Source organism: Danio aesculapii, chromosome 18 (assembly GCF_903798145.1).
Source record: "Danio aesculapii chromosome 18, fDanAes4.1, whole genome shotgun sequence".
Lineage (NCBI taxonomy): Eukaryota > Metazoa > Chordata > Actinopteri > Cypriniformes > Danionidae > Danio > Danio aesculapii.
In genome coordinates, this window is record NC_079452.1 from 39,726,515 (window position 1) to 39,747,301 (window position 20,787).

At 34.4% G+C, this 20,787-nt stretch overlaps 1 protein-coding gene across 1 annotated transcript; it reads left to right on the forward strand.

Annotated features, from left to right (window-relative positions):
• The first annotated feature begins 1,020 nt into the window (after positions 1-1,020).
• Positions 1,021-17,207, forward strand: tat (tyrosine aminotransferase). The gene is made up of 12 exons (XM_056478680.1): positions 1,021-1,129; positions 2,740-3,054; positions 3,556-3,660; positions 3,813-3,880; positions 3,999-4,157; positions 5,482-5,620; positions 5,708-5,760; positions 11,318-11,470; positions 11,550-11,678; positions 11,760-11,843; positions 16,341-16,439; positions 16,545-17,207. Exons 2-12 carry the CDS (start codon positions 2,778-2,780, stop codon positions 16,683-16,685), a joined length of 1,407 nt encoding a protein of 468 aa, XP_056334655.1. The 5' UTR covers positions 1,021-1,129; positions 2,740-2,777; the 3' UTR covers positions 16,686-17,207.
• The last annotated feature ends 3,580 nt before the right edge of the window (positions 17,208-20,787 follow it).

A 20,787-nucleotide genomic window follows, 5' to 3' on the forward strand; every position in this document is an offset into this window, starting at 1 on the left:
CCCTCTGGGTTTTGGTAATACATGTACTTCCGTTGAAAACGATTTGTAGTATTGATCACCCTTTCTCATCTGAAAGTGAACATTTATGCAAGAAAAATGAATTAATTCAGCCTGTAAATAACAAGCACACTGTTTATTTAAACATATTGTTCATCTGATCAAGCATAAAGTTTAAGGAAATTAACTAAATTCCATTAAATTCTCATATATTCAAATATTTAATACATAATTTGGTTCATTTGTAATTTTAAATTGCAAAGAATTGGCAATTTTCCACTCATAAATGATAATTTCCTTATGGGATGTAATTTGGTTTTAACAAAAAAGCACAAGAAATTTGAAAATCTGGACAGAGCATTGATTTACAAGCAAGTGTCTTTAAGTTCAGTCTTGGTCTTTCCATATTTGGAATAGTTGGCAAAAGTCCTGCACAGCCAAATTCATTATACTTGCACAACAGTAGAACAGTCCAATAGTTGCAGCGTTGGCACCAATAAAACCACTCCATCCATCCTCCCTGAAACGTGAGTTTAACTTATGTAATGTGTGACGTCATTACATCTGTAGCGCATACGCTCTAAATGATGCGTGATTTTTGCAAACAGTAAAGATGTACTTCATAAACAGACCTGAATTGTCATTTGCTTCTTATTCCTCATTGATATTAACGCGCAATAGAAATCGGACAGCAAATTAATAAAGAAAGTTTGATGAATAATGAATGATGAGAGAAAATTAGACTGAAAGGGTGAAATGAAAGGGGTTCAAAGATTCACTGAGCAATATATGCATTGCAATAACACTTGTTTGTGCCTTGAGGATCGTCTGCGCATCTGATCGCGTGCATAAACACCGGACAGACGCATCAGAGGCTCGCCGCAGGTTTTAGAAGGAGGAGGATGAGGTTCAAGCCCAAAACTATAGAATTTTACACTTCTGATGTAACGGGGGAGTTTTGCGCTGCCCTCAGTCTCCGCCAATGGAAATATTTGCAGGGTTTAACACCCATTTTGGGGGATTTTGTATAAAGCTGGTCTTTGCACCGACTTTATCACTCCATGCACTAATTTAACTGTTAATCTAATTCACCGCCTTGGAGCGTGATTTCTGTAAAGAGCAACCTAATAAGGTATGTTATATTGATTATAAACTCTCATATACATTAGGCTTGTTCGTTTAATATTTAATTTAGGCTAATATTAAATTCTTTAATTGAAATAACTATTTTAAATGGATCCAAATTTAAAATTTATATTACTTTCATACATTTGAATGTGTGTTTATTCGTCTCACATCAGTGGTATGTTAAATATTGGACAATATTAAAGTTCTGCTGTAATGTGTTATAATAAGATCATTTATTACTATTTTGTGTTATATAATTGTTTTTTTTTATTTTGCAGTGCAGTTTTTTATTATTTATAGACATTTTGACTTTGCACTGTAAAACATTATTTGATCAATGAGTGCTGACTGCATATGTTTTTAGGTCATTATAATTAATTAAACTAAGTTAATCATGTTCTAACTTCTTTCATGTTCTAAATATTAAAAGGCATGCAAGATGTTTTAAGTCAGTTTAACATAATATAAGTTCAATGGACTCATGTTAATTTGATTCAGCTTTAAAAAATTAAGGCAACCAAGAGTTTTTAGTGTGGTAGCTTAATTTTTTGCCGCACTATATAATATATGTAATTTCTGAAGCAGCTGTCGGTTAAATTTAATCTCACGCAACACAGTTGGCTTTTGCAACCCAGATATATAATGATATTTTAGCATGTTTTAAATGAATAGCTAAAAGCTGTAGTTATATATTTCTGGGGTGTAATATATGCAGTATTTTTGCAAACAAAGCCTATCTTCTGATACCGCATGGAAAGCGCTCTTTGTTGCTAGGGTCGTCTTCAGGCCATTTGGTTACGAGCATCTACTTTTCCCCCTCTTAAAGGGATATTTCTCGCAAAAAAATGTTAAGTTTTAGTTAATTATACACACCCGTTTTCCTTCAGTAGAATATTAAAATAAGTTCAATTAGCTAAAAAATGTTTGGTGATTCATAAGTGCACATTAAACCGGTTTTGCATTGACTGAATATTTGTATGGCTTTTACAATATTGTTATGGCTTTTAATTCTCTTTACTTCATCTTTATTCTGCTTTGACAATCTACATTGTAAAAAGCACTATAGAAATAAAGATGAGTTCAATTTAAAAAGTCAACATCTAATGACAAATGACTTTGATTGTCAAAGTAGCCAACATATGCCGGTTAAAACAAATTAGCTGTGAAATAACCTAAACATCTAACATTTAAACCCACTAAAAACTGAATATCTGGAGCCCAAGCATATCATGTTGCATAATGACACATGCGCAGACGAAAGCTTGTTTGTTTACAACTTTTGAATATAACACCGATATAACAGTTTAATTAGCATACTATAACATTAATATATATCATTCAAAAAATGTTTTAAATACAAACATCAGAATAGATCACATCTTAATGTAAGCTACTGAATAAATTTAGTTAATATAACTAGAATCAGTCATTCCAGCTGATAACAACCGCCAATCAGAATCCCCCCTGCTGTAAGGAGAGCACTTGTAGTGACTATAGTGAGCTCTTATAATATATTACAGTTTTATTTAATGTAATTTAGTCTAGTTCATATGTGACTACTTGATGTTGAAATCGATATATCTAACTTTCAATATCATATCTTTCATTCTTTAGACATCATCTTTCCAAAACGTGCATAGCCAAAAAGTAAAATGTCTTTTGTGGTGAAAATGAACGGAGTGCAGAACAACGGTATTCACGGCAACGGCATGAACGGGAGCATCATGAACGGGAACGGCGTGCATCATGTGAGTGTGCGGACTCATGTGAGCGTCAACCCCGCCAAACTGAAGGCAGGCAGCCACAGGCAAAGATGGAGCGTCAGACCGTCAGAGATGTCCAAAAAAACACTCAATCCCATCCGAGCCATCGTGGACGGTATGAAGCTCACTCCCAACCCAGAGAAACCCATGATTGCGCTATCCATTGGTAAGTTATCAGACTTTTAAATACAACTTAGTCTAGAAAATGTTCATGTTTGCACTTGTGAAAATAGTTACTATACACTATATTAAAACCATGGGTAATTTTTGTAATGTTGGAACTTAGATATAGGCAGTAAAAAATTACTACTAATTAAACACAGACATTATGCAGTAACATAGTACTGTAATTAAACACAAACACAGACATATTGTACCTGCGTGTATTTTGTTATATGTTTAGTGATCTAGTCGGCAGAAACAATGTTATTATATGGTGTTACTTTGCTATTTTATGTATTACATTATCATTATTATTATTTACATGAAACTATAAATGTCAGTAGTATTTAATTGCTGTAAGTAGTTTGCAGTATTACTTATTTTGCTTTTAAATTTCATAACTTTATGCAATGCTTCATGTTTTTCTATTAAAGTCTCTAAATTAGTAACACTTTTAAATGCAAACCCTACATGTAAATGTCTGTTTTGGACTGTTTATCACCAGGTGACCCTACAGTGTTTGGGAACTTGCCAACAGACGACAATGTGTTGCATGCGATGAAAGATGCAATAGATTCCCACAAATACAATGGATACGCTCCCTCTGTTGGTAGGGCTCACTTTCTCTGAAGAATAAATGCTAAAATTTGTTGTAAAAAAGTATTAAACAATACTGCAATACTTTGATTTCATCCTGACAAAATGCTTATTAAGATTTTCCTCTTCATCAAAATGTATCTACCTTGTAAATACCTTCAACAGGTTATCAAAGTAGTAGAGAAGCTGTGGCAAACTTCTACAGCTGTCCAGAAGCTCCGCTGGAAGGGAAGGTATGTCACATACATTGTGATTAATTAAATAATCCAGTTATGTTATACAAATATTTCATGAAGTTTGTTTAGTTCTAATGATTATGTGAGTAAAGCTTTTTTTTCTATAAACCTGTAGGATGTGATCTTGGCCAGTGGTTGTAGTCAGGCAATAGAGTTGGTCATCAGCGTGTTGTGTAACCCAGGTGACAATATCCTAGTTCCACGTCCAGGATTCTCCCTCTATAAGACACTGGCAGTGTCTATGGGCATCCAAGTGAAGCACTACAATCTGCTGGTGAGTAAATCACAAATTACATGAATATACTAGAGTGCAAAGCAAACAATAAATTAAAACAAAGTGTAAAAAGTTTTAATTAAATGAGGAATGATTAACCTAAAAATGCATTTAGAAAGACCTCACTGTCACCACAACTTTAGGGGAAAAAATATGCAAATTGATGTTTTCAAGCATGAGAAGAAATGGGGTGGGACGGGGTTGGTCTGTGTGGATAAAATACTAGTGGACGGTCTAGACTAGACAGTAAATGGGGAAAACTGCTATGTCATTCCAGTATGGGGCACATCTGAGACAGATAAATGGAAGAAAAAAGCTTATGTCACATGCGTATGCCAACACAGATATTACCACTTTAGAGTGGACAGATAAATGCACAAAACAAAAAAACAGTATCAACTTTAATAATAAAGTGTTACACATTCTAAAACATCTTAGGTAAGGAAATTGTTTTGTGCATTTTCATACTGGGATGCATTTTATTTAATATAATTCTCTTTAGCAGTTTTATAATAAGTAAGCTTCTTGAGTACAGTAACGATCAAGTTTTGGAGGTAAAACTACATTTTTTTACCATAGACGAAAGGAAATTTATATTATTGTGAGGCTACTTTGTAATTTTTGACTTGTGACCTTATTTCAGCTTCATCTGTGTCTGTTTCTATCACTGACTGCTGTTTATCTGACGTAATGCATGAGGAGCAGACTTGCACGTGAGATTGGTGGGCAGGGAAAAGCAGCTCATTTGGATTTAAAGCCACAGGCTACAAAAACAGCTCCATTCTCAGCAGACACCAAAATGGGCAGATTCTACATTATATAATAAATAATCTGATGGGTATTTTGAGCTGAAACTTTACAGACACGTTCTAGAGACACCAAAGTCTTATCTTAAAGGGGTAACATATGTGCTCTTTAAAAGCATAGTTCACCAAATATAAAAAGTTACTCACTATTTTAACTCACCCTGTTGTGAGTTGTGTACCCAATTGGTTCCAAACCTTTATAAGAACACAAGATATTTTGGAGAAAGCTGAAAACCTGTCACCACTGACGTCCATAGTAGGAAAAACAAATCCTATGGAAGTCTATGGAATTACAGGTTTCCAACATTTACCACATTATTTTGTGTTTATCATAAGAAACTCTTCGGTTTGAAACAAGTAAAATTACGGTAAATGTGAACAACAGTATTTCTATGCTCTAAAAATGCTTGACTAACTTTCACCTCATAGTTGATTCCTATGGAAAATATCCTTATACGCTTGTCAAACAACTGTGACTGTGTCTAAGATGAGTTTCTTCTCACCTTTGGTTTGTTTAGCCTGAGAAGTCCTGGGAGATTGATCTTCAGCACCTGGAGAGTCTGATCGATGACAAAACTGCTTGTCTGATTGTCAACAACCCATCTAACCCGTGCGGCTCTGTGTTTACCACGGAACACCAAAAGAAGATCATTTCTGGTGAATGCACTGATTAATTCTAATTAAATACCATATCAAAAATGTTGATCCTATGATATTAAACTGCTAATATTTTATGTGTTCTAGTGGCATCAAGAAACTGTATCCCTATACTTGCTGATGAGATCTATGGAGACATGGTGAGCTCACACCAAATGCAACAACTTCTGTATACATGCATTTACAGTCCTATAGTAGTCTGTATAGTCCTAGCTCTCTAAATCTTCAACCATTGATGTGGAACTCAAAGGTTAAGTAGACGACATGTCATCTCACAGTGGTCTTTAATAGAGTTCACACTCTTAGCTCACCTTTGACCCTTGTTAAATGATTCGACTGAGCCTGGGTTGCTCAACCACAGCAACTTTTAGTATGCTTTTAAAGTTAAAGCCTTTTTATTTGTGGTTCTATAAAACCACAACTAATTTACTAATGATTATATTATTTACACTAAGAAAATAGGCGGCTCATTCCACTGGGGACCCCTGATTAACAAATGGACTAAGCCGAAGGAAAATGAATGAATGACACCAAGAAAATAGTTTTTTTTAAAGAATGAATCGCTGAAAGATTCATTGTGGATTGGGGAATCAATCATTGCTTCGTTGCTGTAAACACCACTGTTCGAAACTGTAGGCAACTAGGGAATTAGGGAACATCTTCGTGTTGGGTAGCATGTGTTTTCCTGGCTCAGCTCAGCTTCGACCAGCAGTGGAAACCACATCAGCACTGGAGGGATTAGAGTCTGTGTGTGGTGAATGGAGGATTGACAGCATTCTGGCCTTTAGGTCATAAAGGACAGTGAAGATAGAGTTGGTTGCAACAGGTCCAAAATTCTGGATATATTTAGTATATTAAATCAAACACTAAATGAAATATAAAAAGCTTTACCAAAGAGAATACCACTCACCAGAAATGACTTCACAGTCTGTAAGTTAAGTAAAATGTGTTACATCTACATGTATCAAGCAGGTCTCTTGCACCATCTATTTCAACCATTAGCCCTGCCGGTAATCTGGAGAATTTTAAAAATAGGCGAACATGGCAGCACGGACATAGGGGATGTGTCTGAATGGTAACGAAATCAACTGATAAATGGCAAAGTCCGCCATTCTCCAATTCTCCTACAGCTCTCCAGACAATAATGCTTGCTGCAAACCAACAAATTTGCTGTATCTGCCCTGACAGAATTGCGGGGAAAACATGCAACAAACCCCCAGGGTCATGTAAATAAACACATACGACCCGTGCCGTGCACGGTCTTACCCAGTCATTGAGTCACAGCTAGGCAGGTCTGCTTTGCCTTCGGAAAGCACGTGCTCTCATGAATAATTAAGAAGCAGGGTCTTCTCATATGATAAAAAACTCAGCTATGAATAAAAATGAGAAACCGACGTGTCATCACTCTACTAGCAGATTCGCGCTACGTCAACGATTTTGATCCCCCCAAAAATTATTTTAAATCCGGAATATGAAATTAGCTGACAAAAGCTTAAAATTATCCAGTTTTCCCCACAATTAAAGATGACAGGTGATAACGTTGTCTTAATTGATGCTCAACACACACATATCTGTTAAAATTTCAGGGTGTCTTGAACCTTTAAGTATAGTAATGTACATATAGATGGTTGTTCTCACAGAATAAAGCCAGGCAGGCTTATTAGTTTCAGCAGTTGTAATCAGGGAATAACATACCTTGAAATGTCTTCACTGGCCAAGCAGAATCAAGTATTCCAGAGAGCAGGTTAATAATCATGAATAACAAATACTCACATTATCATAAAAATGCAGACACATTAATAAATAAATTCAACCTGATAAAATGGAAGGAGGTGGTCTGACGTGTTTGTGGTAAGCCGACTGTGAATGGTTTCATTGCACCTCAGTGACTAAGCAGTTTTCATGGCATGTGTTTGTAGTTAGCGCATGCATGAATGTGACGCATTGGAGGTGATGTAGAAGGCGGGAAGAGACACTGGCCCCTCGTTTCTGTGCAGGTAGCATGTTGACTCACTGGATGTTTTTGAGCTCCATCTGGTACAGTACTGAGCACCGCATGTGGCCTTGCTGCCTGGATCCAGTTACAAACGACAGCAACAAAACATACTTCCATGTTTGAGCTTGTGAAACAGAGCCAGCATTGCAAATTGCAGTATCTTAGCCAATCAGACATGGGGCGGATCTATCGAGCAGACATGAAGCCATAATCGTAATTAGAGCCAGGCGGACAACCACATAACAGCTTCAAGGAAGGAACTCTTTCTCTGAATACTCTTGTAACTTTCTCATTCCCCCTCTTCCTAAACTTCCATTATGGTTTTCTTGCTTCTCCTTCCAGTGAATGTTTAAGATTGTACAAAAGATTCTAGAATGCAACTAACATAAACACAAAAAAGTTTTGAAATTCAGTAGAGGAAGGCAAACTTATTCTAGTATTGATGCTACACTGCAAAAATAAATACTTTCTTACTTAGTTTTTGTTTTGTTTCTAGTCCAATTATCTAAAAACTCTTAAATTAAGAAGCATTTTCTAGACAAGTAAAACAAAAAAGAATCAAAATTACTGTAACAAATAATTCCACCTATAACCTTGGGCTGGGAGATTTGGCCTAAAATCAAAATCTCGATTTAATGAACATTTTAACTCAATTACCATTAATGAACTATTATTTTAATTATTTATTTTATGTTTTTGCCCTCATAGTTCACTGACAAGTTTTGCACAGTAAACATGCTCATGTAAGAGCTAAAACGTGGCTCTCCTTGCCGCCCACCATCATCACCGCTACCAAATCGACCAATCACAAAGCTTGCTCTACGCATCATTGTGACGTATAATTAATTTTTTTTTGAGCGGTGTGCAGGTATGTGATGGCTACAACAGACTGTACACATGCCCTTGGCAGAAGTAAAATATCATATTAATATGATAATTATAAATCATAACCTACTTAAACCTACATAATCTACACAATTTCATTAACTCCTCACCTAATACAAAAAAAAAATCTAACTAGCTATTACTAGTCTTCATGGGCTCCCAAGAGTCAAGTCCCTTAAAGCATCCAAATACCGCTGGCGTGGAACTGAGCAAATAGTTCAGAACTACCCCACAGCAGTGCACTCGACCCAGAAGCCGCACAAAAAAAACCAACTAAAATTAAAAATAAAAAACAGGGAAAACAATTACAGTTTTAAACCACAAGAACTTACCTTTTCCGAGCGGACTAGACACCAAAGCCTACGCTCCAAAAAATATTTTCGCTAAATATATTTCAAATATATTGGTCTCTCCCACCTAATTACTTAAACAAATAAAGTTTAACATAAACCAAATCAAATCAATTTACATTGGATGAGCGCCCATATGTTAATATGTTACACCTTGTCTAAAAGATGTAACATTACGGAGACGACACGGTGAAATAAAGTCAAACATAATATTTATTTTAACACAATCTAAAATAAGGCGTCATGGTGGCGCGGTGGTTAGCACAATCGCCTCACAGCAAGAAGGTCACTGGTTCGAGCCTTACTGGGTCAGTTGGCATTTCTGTGTGTAGTTTGCATGTTCTCCCTGTGTTGGCGTGGGTTTCCTCCAGGTGCTCCAGTTTCCCCCAAAAGCCCAAAGACGTGGTATAGGTGAATTGGGTAAGCTAAACTGCCCGTAGCGTATGAGTGTGAATGAGTGTGTATGGATGTTCCCAGTAACAGTTTGCAGCTGGAAGGGCATCCGCTGCATAAAACATATGCCGGATTTGGCGATTCATTGTGCTGTGGCGACCCCAGAAATATAAAGAGACTAAGCCGAAAAGAAAATGAATGAATGAACAATCTTAAATAACACAGTCAAAACATCAGTATCAGTGTTTAATCAGTATGAACAGCAAGTGAATGGATGCGGTAAGTGTTGTCAGTGCTAGTGTTTGGATGCAAAACAAAACATGAAGCCAAAATTGGAGTGCAGCTCTGGCCAATTGCCCATACAAAGAATGAACAGCGGTCCGATAAACTGTCTCTCTGCGTTTAAAGAAGAACGATGATGAGCATCAGGTGCTCCAACCTAACCTAAAACACTTATTGTCTTGTTTTAAGAAATAATATGACAAAAGTTCTTTTTTTTTTCTTAAAACAAGCTAATAATCTGCCAGTGGGGTTAGCAAAATAATCTTATTTCCAAGCTAAAGACAGTATGTTTCACTTGTCTAGAAAATGCTTCTTAATTTAAGAATTGTTGGATTTCTGGACTAGAAACAAGAAAAAAACTAAGTAAGAAAAACTTTTTTTGTGTGTAAAACATTATCACAGAAAACAGAAAAAATTTGCATTTTAAAGAATGTAAATAGAAAACAGTCTTGTTAAATTATAAAACTATTCCACAATATCACTGTTTTTACTCTATTTTATGGAAAAAAAGGCTTGGAACATACAGTAACAGATTTTTGCCAAAAAATAAATTGTTACTGACCCCAGATTTTTTAATAGAGTCTCCATATTTACTTCAACATACAGCTGAAGTCAAAATTATTAGGCCTCCTGTGATTTTCATGAAATTCATTGGTTTCTGTTCATTTACCTGGTCAAGGGACCTGGTCATGAGGCAACATAAAAAGCAGATACAAAGCAGCAGGGACACAATACAATAACAATTTCACAGATGCAGATAATAACATACAAATCCAAGTAAAAACTAAAAACAGGCACAGTGATCTTGTACTATTAACTGGATTGAATTTTTAAAGGATGATAGTGGAATAACTGTGGTGAGCTTTAAGGTCTCAGAACACTGAAAAGAGTAGTGACTAAATAAAGTGTGAACTTTGGGTATACAAAGGTTAATAAAACAACTAGTGTGCACATTTCAACAAGTAGTTTTGACTTCATTTGGCTGCTACTCTTTTCAGTTTTCTGCTGCTGATGCATGGAATCATCTGCAGCAGACCTTAAAGCTCAACACCTTCATTTCACTATTACACTTTAAAAATTCAATCCAGTTAAATAATAGTACAAGATCATGATGCTCGTTTTTTGTTTTTCTTTGGTTTTATATGTTATTATCTGCATCTGTGAAATTGTTACTGTATTGTGTCCCTGCTGCTTTGCATCTGCTTTTTATGTTGCCTCTTAACCAATTCATCATTGTAAATGAGAACTGGTTTTCAATTGACTTACCTGGTTAAATAAAGGTTATTATTGTTATTTTCTTTTACAAATATTTCCCAAATATTGTTTAACAGAGCAAGTCGTTTTCACAGTATTTCCTTTAATATTAACCCTCTTTATTTGTCTTATTTGTTTTATTTCATCTAGAATAAAAGCAGTTTTTACAATAAAAAAAATCATTTTAATATTATTAGCCCCCTTAAGCAATATTTTTTTCAGATTGTCTTCAAAACAAACCATCATTATACAATGACTGGCCTAATTACCCCAACTAGCCTTATTACTCTAGTTAAGGCTTTATATTGTGCGTTAAGATGAATAGTGTCTTGAAAAATATCTAGTAAAACATTATTTACTGTCATCATGACAAAGATAAAATAAATCAGTTAGAAATGAGTTATTAAAACTATTATGTTTAGAAATATGTTGAAAGAAATCATATTGTTGTTACACAGAAATTGGGGAAAATATACAGGGGGCTAATAATTCAGGAGGGCTAATAATTCTGACTTTGATGTACCTGTCATTCTGCAGGTGTTTCCTGGCTGTGATTTTCGGGCTTTGGCACCTCTCAGCAGTGACGTGCCCATCTTATCCTGTGGCGGTCTGGCCAAGCGCTGGCTGGTGCCTGGCTGGAGGATGGGCTGGATCCTCATCCATGATCGCAACAACATATTTGGATCCGGAGTAAGTATTATCCTCATACCTGCAGCAGGAAAAGAAGCATGCAAGCACTAATAACCAATAATGCCAACATTCTCTGTAGATTCGAGAGGGCCTTGTGAAACTAAGCCAGCGGATTTTGGGACCCTGTACTGTTGTTCAGGGGGCATTAGAGAGCATTTTGAATGAGACGCCACCAGAGTTCTACCAAAGCACCATCAGCTTCCTTAAGGTAAGAGGAGATTCACAGGGGGGAAAAGCTAGTAGAATCAGCATCTGATTCTTACAGTAACACCATTCTTCTGTTCTTCAGTCAAACTCAGAGATATGTTTCTCAGAGCTGTCAACCGTTACCGGGCTGAATCCAGTGATGCCGTCAGGAGCCATGTACATTATGGTGAGTCTAGTACATATATGATTTTATACAACTAAATTAAAATATTCTTTATTTCTATAGCGCTTCTACAATGTAGATTGTGTCAAAGCACCTAACATAGAAGTTCTAGTAAACTGAATCTGTGTCAGTCCAGCTTTCAGAGTTGAAGGTCAGTTCAGTGTGGTTTAATTTTCACTGCTGAAAGTCCAAACTCTGAAGAGCAAATCCATTGATGCGTAGCTCCACAAGTCCCAAACAAGGCAAGTCAGTGGCGACTGGCGAGAAACAAAATTCACCAATTGACGAAAGAAATTTTATAAAGATAATGGTAGCTAAAAAATTCAAGCATTCTTTTATGAACTTAAATTTAAAGGTATAGCTTATTTATTCTCAAACAAAATATATATAGAATGTTTTTAAATGTTTGATTTTGGCTTACAACAATTACACTGTAAAACCCAAAAAGTTAAGGTAACTCAAACCATGTGAGGAAACCGATTGCAACAAACTATTTAAGTTCAAAAACGAATCTATATGAGTACTGTGAACTTACTCCATTTGAGTAAATGAAGCAATTTGAGCAAAGTAAAACTCAATAAATGAAGAGAACTCAAATGAACTGAGTACTGTAAAACCCATTAAGTTAAGGCAACTCAAACCGTTTGAGGAAACCGATTGTTACAAATCTTTTGAGTAAAAAACTAATCTATAAGATTACTGTGAACTTACTCCATTTAAGTTGAAGTAATAAGGTATTTAATTAACTCTTTACCTTCAAGTTCAACACTCTTTTCAAGTGAGTAGAATTAACTTCCAGTAAATTTCGAGTTAACTACACTCATTTCATTTGATAAAGTTGACTGTTTGGTATCACAGTGAATAAAAACACAACTCCGCACCCCATTCCTTGCACATAAAGTGATGCGCAAATACAAATACATCTAAATATACATCATCATACATTCAGTAATACAGACAGTTATGAATGAAATAAATACAAGCTGTTATACAGTAATTGAATACTTAGTGCCCTTAAAGTGACATTTATTTACTGTTAATTGAACGAAAAAACTTACTTCGTTAAATTGCTGTATAGTAGGCCATTATTTTTTTTGTAGCCCAAAATAGCCTTTGTTAAATAATGAGATTGTTTGTAACTTCCTTTTTTTTTATTGTATTACTATTTAAACCAGAGATGCCCAAACTAGGGCCCGCGGGCTGAAGTTGGCCCATGGTAACCTTTGATTTGGCCTACCATCCAAACAGAGAAGAGAAGGACAAATGATGGGGAAGGTTGGGGTGAATCCCTCAAACAGAGATCATCATTTCTAATTTAACATAACCTTTTGTTTGTTTGTTTGTTTAATTTCTGAGCTACAAAAAAGCAAAACTGAAATTAAATGTTTTAATTAAATGTGAATTCATCAGATTCACGTCATGGGTCATGAAACCCTGAAACATATTTTTTCAGATGTTGACATACATATACACTTTATTTGCATTTGTATATACAGTATAAATATACACAGTATATTTTGCATTAAGATTTCCATTTGGTATATATACTATATATATATATTATTCACAAATAAAAAAACATTGAACTCCATTTGGTTATAAATGAGATTGTTTATGGTTTTATTGTAAGAAGTACATTATAAAATGTAAAATATATATTATTATTGATGCAAATAAAGTATTTTTTTCTTTATAAATTAAATGCAATTATATATATTTTTAATATTATTAAAGTAGAAAGTTACCAGGCGACTTTAATGTAATACAGTTTGGTATATTTAGCTTCGGCCCACCGGCTTCAATCAAGTTTGGATTTTGGCCCTTCATAAGAAAAACTTTGGGCACCCCTGATTTAAACTCACTGTTGTTTGTTGAAACTGTCCTGAAATAACAGATAAGGTTTGGGGGTCATTTTGGGTTATGTTAAAGCACTGACAGGGGCCACCCTCACAAAGTTTAGTTTAGGACTCCTAGAGATCTAAACTAGCTTTGGCCTTTCAATGAGATAATCAGCTTTTTTAGTGGTGATTTGCATTTGGTTTACATTGTGCACTCATGAGTATGTCATAAAAAATGTCGGAACACAACTCGACATGACTTAGATTCCCATTCTCAATTGTGACATAACAGATTATCAGAAAATAAAAATGATATGGTGGGAACTTGGTATACGGGTTTCTACTGAAGTTTTTTTACAAGGAACTTTGAAAACCACTACAAACCTGCATTATACAAGTCAGGCCAGTAGATGGTGATGTCACTGTAAATATCACTTCGCACATACTGTATGGTCCATTAGTCCATCCTTGCTGATTTGTTGTCAAATACTTGCTCGTGCCTATAGACCGAACACGTAATCCATACATTTTTATTGTATTTATATGAGACAATATCGTCAAAAATGAGAATTTTTAAACCTGTTTCCCATAGTTGTCCAAAGGTTTTTAGTTAAAGACGGCGACCTCACTGATACAAAACTAGAATAGAATTCAATTTATAAATGAACCGGTCACACTTTACAATAAGGTTTTATTATTTAATGTTAGTTAATGTGTTTACTAACATGAACTAATAATGAACAGTACTTGAAGAGTTCAGATGCAAAAGCCTCTAAATGCTATCTGAAATTTCTTTGAAAATGTCAATTTTTTCTCATGTATGTAGGTTCAGTAATTACTTCAGTTCAGTTACACTCATTTTGTTGTACTAAATATTAAATTACATAAACATAGAAGACTTAAAACAATGCCCATTTTAGAAAAACTTTTCAGATAACACTTGTGGTTTCTGTGTCTGAACTCTTCTCTTGTACAGCATTTATTAATCATAATTCAACATTAACTAATGCATTATTAAAATCCAAATTCATACTTGTTAATATTAGTTAATGCACTGTGAGTTAACATTAATTAACCATAACTTTGTTTTCATTAACTAATGTTACTATATGAATAAATACTGTAATCAATGTATTGTCCATTGCCTGTTCATGTTAGTAAATACATTAACATTAACTAATACAAGCTTATTGTAAAGTGTTACCATAAAAAATATCTGTAAATTAGCATTTTTCTGTATTTTGTAATTAATGTTTTCATTTCCCTCCGCCCTTTTATGCTTTTGAATTGCATTATGGGACCTCCATCTTTCTTCCAACAACTTTTAATCTTGAAAAGTTTGAAAAAGTGACTTTTATGAACATTTTCAATAGTTTAAAGTGATATACAAATATTTTTTTTATACAATATATATTTTATACAATATATTTTTTTGCTCGTTAAAGCTACTTATTTAAAATGAGCTGAAACAACACAATTCTTGAGATTACATTGGGACAACTTTTATGCATCAATCCACATAAATTTGTTAAAAGTGTTAAGGTAACTCAATTTGTGTTGGGTCAACATGAATGAATTGTGTGGAACCCTACATTTTTTACAGTGTATTGTCTGGGTCGGTGTACATATTACGGTACAAAAACCTTGTAATAAACTGCCAGTACATTTTCCTTTATTTTACAGACTCATGTCTCTACATATTATTTATTATACATTATTTTATCTCAAGCTACTAAAATGTTAATAAAAGTCACTTTGCTGGACTGTAGAGTTGAATTTTCGACATCAAAAGTCGACAGAGTAGAGATTATGGGGTCAATCTAGGGCCAAAATAGAGGCAGGTCTGGCTGGGCCTGCCGTAAACACCCAAGTCTTGACTCCGTCCTCTTGTCAAATCAGGGCCACAAAGTGAAACGTGTAAAAAAGTGAAGTGCAAAGTTAAAGCAGCATCGCAAACTCACGGTTGACTAAAAAGCAAATCAAAAAGAGCATTGCAATTGACTGGACGGGTTTTGTAAAATATGTAATATTGTAAAAAATGTTTTGCAAACATACCGTTTTTTTTTAATTGCAAACATTTTTGTTTTTTTGCATTGTGTGATTTTTATTTGCAGTTCTTTTTTTGTTTGCAAATTTCATTTTTATTTCTCAAAACTTAATTTTCGCTTTGCAGTTCTTTATTTTTGTTAGAAAAATGAATTATTTTTTCTCAAAAATACATTTTTGCTTTGCGATTTTTGGAGATTTGCATTTATTTATTTATTTTTGCTCAATACTTTATTATTTGTTTGCAAAAATTTCATTTATTTTACAAGAATATATGGCCCTAGATTGACTCCATAAGAGATCATAATCCCATTATACAATTCACAACCATAAATGAGCGGAAACCACTTGTAAATCACAAAATAGAGTGTAGTTTAGATTAAGTAAAACCTCAAACCCAAACTAACAGCACTTTCTAAATCATCCCGAGCGCAAGTAAATGTCAGAATATTCATTTATGGGTGAACTATCCCTTTAAATGGCCTGATAGACACATAATCATCCCTGGCGCGTTTGCTCATCAGGATGTCCATATTAAGAAGTGAGCATGTTTGCAAAAAGTGCAAAGTTGCAAGGCAGCAGAGGGTAAATGTATTTTTTGCTGGCTCATTCTCAGGTGGGGATCGAGATGGAGCATTTCCCAGAATTCCAGAACGATGTGGAGTTCACTGAACGGCTGGTCACTGAGCAATCTGTGTTCTGTTTGCCCGCTACGGTGAGTTATTCATGTCCCCAGCTCACCTTAGTCTGTGACACATTTTCACTTATTTGTTACAGATATGCTCACTCTATTCTGACCTCCATGTGGTTCTCTCTTCAGGCATTTGAATACCCAAACTTCTTCCGAATTGTAGTGACAGTCCCGGAGGAGATGATGATCGAGGCATGTATTCGCATCAGAGAATTCTGCGCACGTCACTATCGACCTCGGAGCCAAGACAGTCATGAACTGGACCAGTGAGAAGACAAAACAGACAGAGAAGGAATGAATAAATGAAAAGTCTGAATTAAAGTGATTCATGAAGCTGCAGAAAAAGGGAAAGTTGTGCATTACATGGCACAACGACACGTTTTCCTTTCAGGAAACCCACAGTTCTATGCAAATATCATATTTATATTTTTATATGAGCTAGTATTGTATTGGTATTGTATGAGTACTTGTAGTCTTCTTTTTCTTACACTGTAACGTACATTGTGGCAAGTTTAGGAAACATTGGCTTGGAACAAATTATAAGGCCAATTCGTGTATAACCTGCATGATGTGAAGTATTTATCTACATGTAATCCTGTTTTAGGAATAGTCCATTTTGTAGTATGTTTAATTAGCATCTGTTTAATTTGCATGCTCAACAAAAAAGAGACAAAATGACATGTATAGCACCTATATGCTATCTAATGCTCCTTAGGTTTTCATTTTGAGTTGTTAACCCTCCCCACCCCCCAAAAAAGTTATTTAAATAAAAGTGTATCAAGATTTTTAAAAGTCTATTCATTAATTTTCTTTTTCGGCTTAGTCCCTATATTCCTATATTGCCACAGCGGAATGAACCACCAACTTGTCCAGCATACAGTATGTTTTACGCAGCGGATGCCCTTCCAGCTGCAACCCAAGAAAGTCTATTTATTCTTGCTGGTGCAAATGTATTAATATTATTATATAAACATATTTCTAAAGGTGCCGTTGACTTGAATTTTTTTCACCAGATGTTGGTAACAACCAAAGAAATCCATATGTGCAAAGAAAACAAATCTAATTTACAAATTAAGTTATCTGTAATAAAATGCAATGACGCAGGGAAAAATATTGAACACATGAAGAAAGGGAGGTGTAAGGCAGTGAAAGCCCAGACAGCAGCTGAAATCTCACAGTAGTAACCCTCTACCCTTCCTCAATTAATTTTAATAATACATTCCTAAATTAATACTAGCTGATTCAGTCCATCATCTACTCTAGCAGGATGATGAAGATGAAACCAGAGTGGACATTTCAGCAAGACAGTGATTCAAAACACAGACAAGGAAACTCCCAAATGCTTTCAGTGAAAGAAAATCAAGCAGTAGAATGGCCCAGCCAATCACCTGACTTGAATCCAATAGAAAATACTAATTAAAGATCAGATTTGATAGACAAAAGCCACAAAACCATCAAGATTTTTACACCCTCTGTTAAAATATGTCAAAAAAACTTATCAAAACACCAGAGCAATTCATTCTCCAAATAAGCGGCGTCTCTAGGCTGCCATCACCAAAAATCCTTTTATATAAAGTATTAAAATCATTTCAGTAGTTCAGGACTTTCTCCTTGTGTCATTTCATTGTTGTTACACATAACAAATTTTTCAGATTTTTTTTTCTTTGGTTTTGTTTTATTTTTATGTTTGTATTGTATTTTACCAAAGTCCATGGTTCAATTCAATGTTAACAACTCCTTTAGAAATATTATTCCCAGAAAAAAACATGTGAACATCTATATATATATATATATATATATATATATATATAGTTACTATTATTGTTACTCTTGTTTCCCTTTATCTTTTGAGTAAAATACTTTTTGTAAAAAATAAATAAATAAAATAAATAAAATGAAATATGTTTGATAGTGTAAAACTGTCATAATTATAAGCAGGACAACTTTTAGATCAAAACAAATGAAAAGCTTCAATATACAATTATATTTTAAAACTGAAGTTTTTAGTCTTTTAATTTATAAACATTAAATAATAAAAATGTAATTGCATGTGAGTATCTATGTATGTAATATGCACACATTTTATTTGTAGACAAACATGTAAGATTGTTTTGTGTCAATATGCTGACATCTAGAGTTTGAAGCATGTATTGCAGAATAAAAGTACCTCAGTGGCGATGAGGAACAATGTTGTTTTAAGTTTGCATTTATTTGATAACATACAGTAAAAACAGCATTAGTATAAAAATGTCTTTACTTGTATAATGGGCTCTATGCACAGGTAGAGTTTTAAAGGCAACTATAAACTGCCGGTGAAAGCTTAATGTGACTATTTTCAATTTCACAAGGTTGTTTTTACAGCATCAAAGTTATAATGTGATTACAATACATTCAGTTAAATAGACTTAAGAATTCATTTAGTTTTTAAGTGTAAAACAAGATGAAAGACTGTGTAACCACTAGTGCCATCAGTAGCAACAGACTAGCGCAGAAATTCAATTGAAAATACTCAGGTAAAATAAACGGTCATATTTTAAAGACATAGCGGGGGGAAATGGAATTTAATGCAGTGCTTCTTGTCCGATCTGAGACCCACTTCATATCGTTTATCTAACAGGCAGTGAAGATCGCTGATGTTTAAAGAAATCAGATCTTAAACATGACAATTTTGTAATAGAAAGACAGTTCACCGGAAGCGATTTGGCTGCCTGGCTGAAAATTAAAAGTCTGCATGCATATACTCATTGATTTATTTATCAATTTAATGCATCCATGCTAATAAAAGGTTTTATTTATTTAATTATTCATTCATTAGTTCATTCATTCATTTATTAATTTAAATACATAACCCTATTTTCAATTGTTTTTCACTAAATAATAATGTGTAATAATAATAAATGTTTGGGTCTCAAATCAATATATCAGAATGATATTCTAAAGGACAGTGAAAGGACAATGAAAACTGGAATAATGATGGTGATAATTCAATTTTGCCCCAAGAATGAATTGAATGCAAAGCACATTCCAATAGAAACTAGTTCTTAATATTGCTTCACATTATTAACAACTTTAATGTACTCAAATCATTATCAAATAAATGCAGCCTTGGTGAGCAAAACATCTCACAAAAAATTATATATATTAAATATACAGTTGAAGTCAGAATTATTAGCCTGCCTTCAAATTTTTTTCTTTTTTAAATTTCCCATATGATGTTTAACAGAGCAAGGAAATTTTCACAGTATGTTTGATATTTTTTCTTCTGGAGAAAGTCTGATTTGTTTTATTTCGGCTAAAATAAAAGTAGTTTTTAATTAAAAAAAACAAAAACATTTTAAGGTCAAAATTATTAGCCCCTTTAAGCTATATTTTTTTTGATAGTCTACAGAACAAACCATCATTATACAATAACTTGCCTAATTACCCTAACCTGCCTAGTTAACCTAATTAACCTAGTTAAGCTTTAAATGTCACTTTAAGCTGTATAGAAGTGTCTTGTAAAATATCTAGTCAAATATTATTTACTGTCATCATGGCAAAGATAAAATAAATCAGTTATTAGAAATGAGTTATTATAACTATTATGTTTAGAAATGTGTTGAAAAAAATCTTCTCTCCATTAAACAGAAATTGGGAAAAAAGATAAACGGGGGCTAATAATTCTGACCTCAACCGTATATATTATATACGTATACCGTATATATTATACCTGTATCCTGCACTTATACCTGTATCCTGCACTTGCTGCTATTGCACTGCTGGTTAGACCGAAACTCCATTTCGTTGCCTTGTACTTGTACATGTGTAATGACAATAAAGTTGAATCTAATCTAATCTAATCTAATATATTAAGATGTTTTGAGATGTTTATTATTGAGATGTTTTGCCACCCAAGGCTGCATTTATTTGATGAAAATACAGCACAATCATATATAACTACAGTATTTTTTTTTCTCCATAACCAAATAAGCTCTACTGAGCTTGTTGATGACTGTTCCATTTATCCCTCTAAACAGGTTAAGCGTCTGGGTGTCATCCTTGGCAACACCCTATCTTTTGATTCTCACATCAAAAACATCAGCCGGTCTGCTTACTTCCACCTATGCAACATTAACCGTTTCCGCCCTTCTCTTACCCTTCATGCCACTGCTGTTCTTGTCCATAGCCTTGCCACATCTCATTTAGACTACTGCAACTGCCTTCTCTTCGGTCTCACTCATAAATCCCTCCGTAAGCTTCAGATGGTCCAGAACTCAGCTGCCCGTATAATCACCAGAACCCTTTCTTCTCATCACATCACCCCTGTCCTGCAGCAGCATCACTGGTTACCAGTTCATTTTCGAATTGATTTTGAAATTTTGATGTTAACATT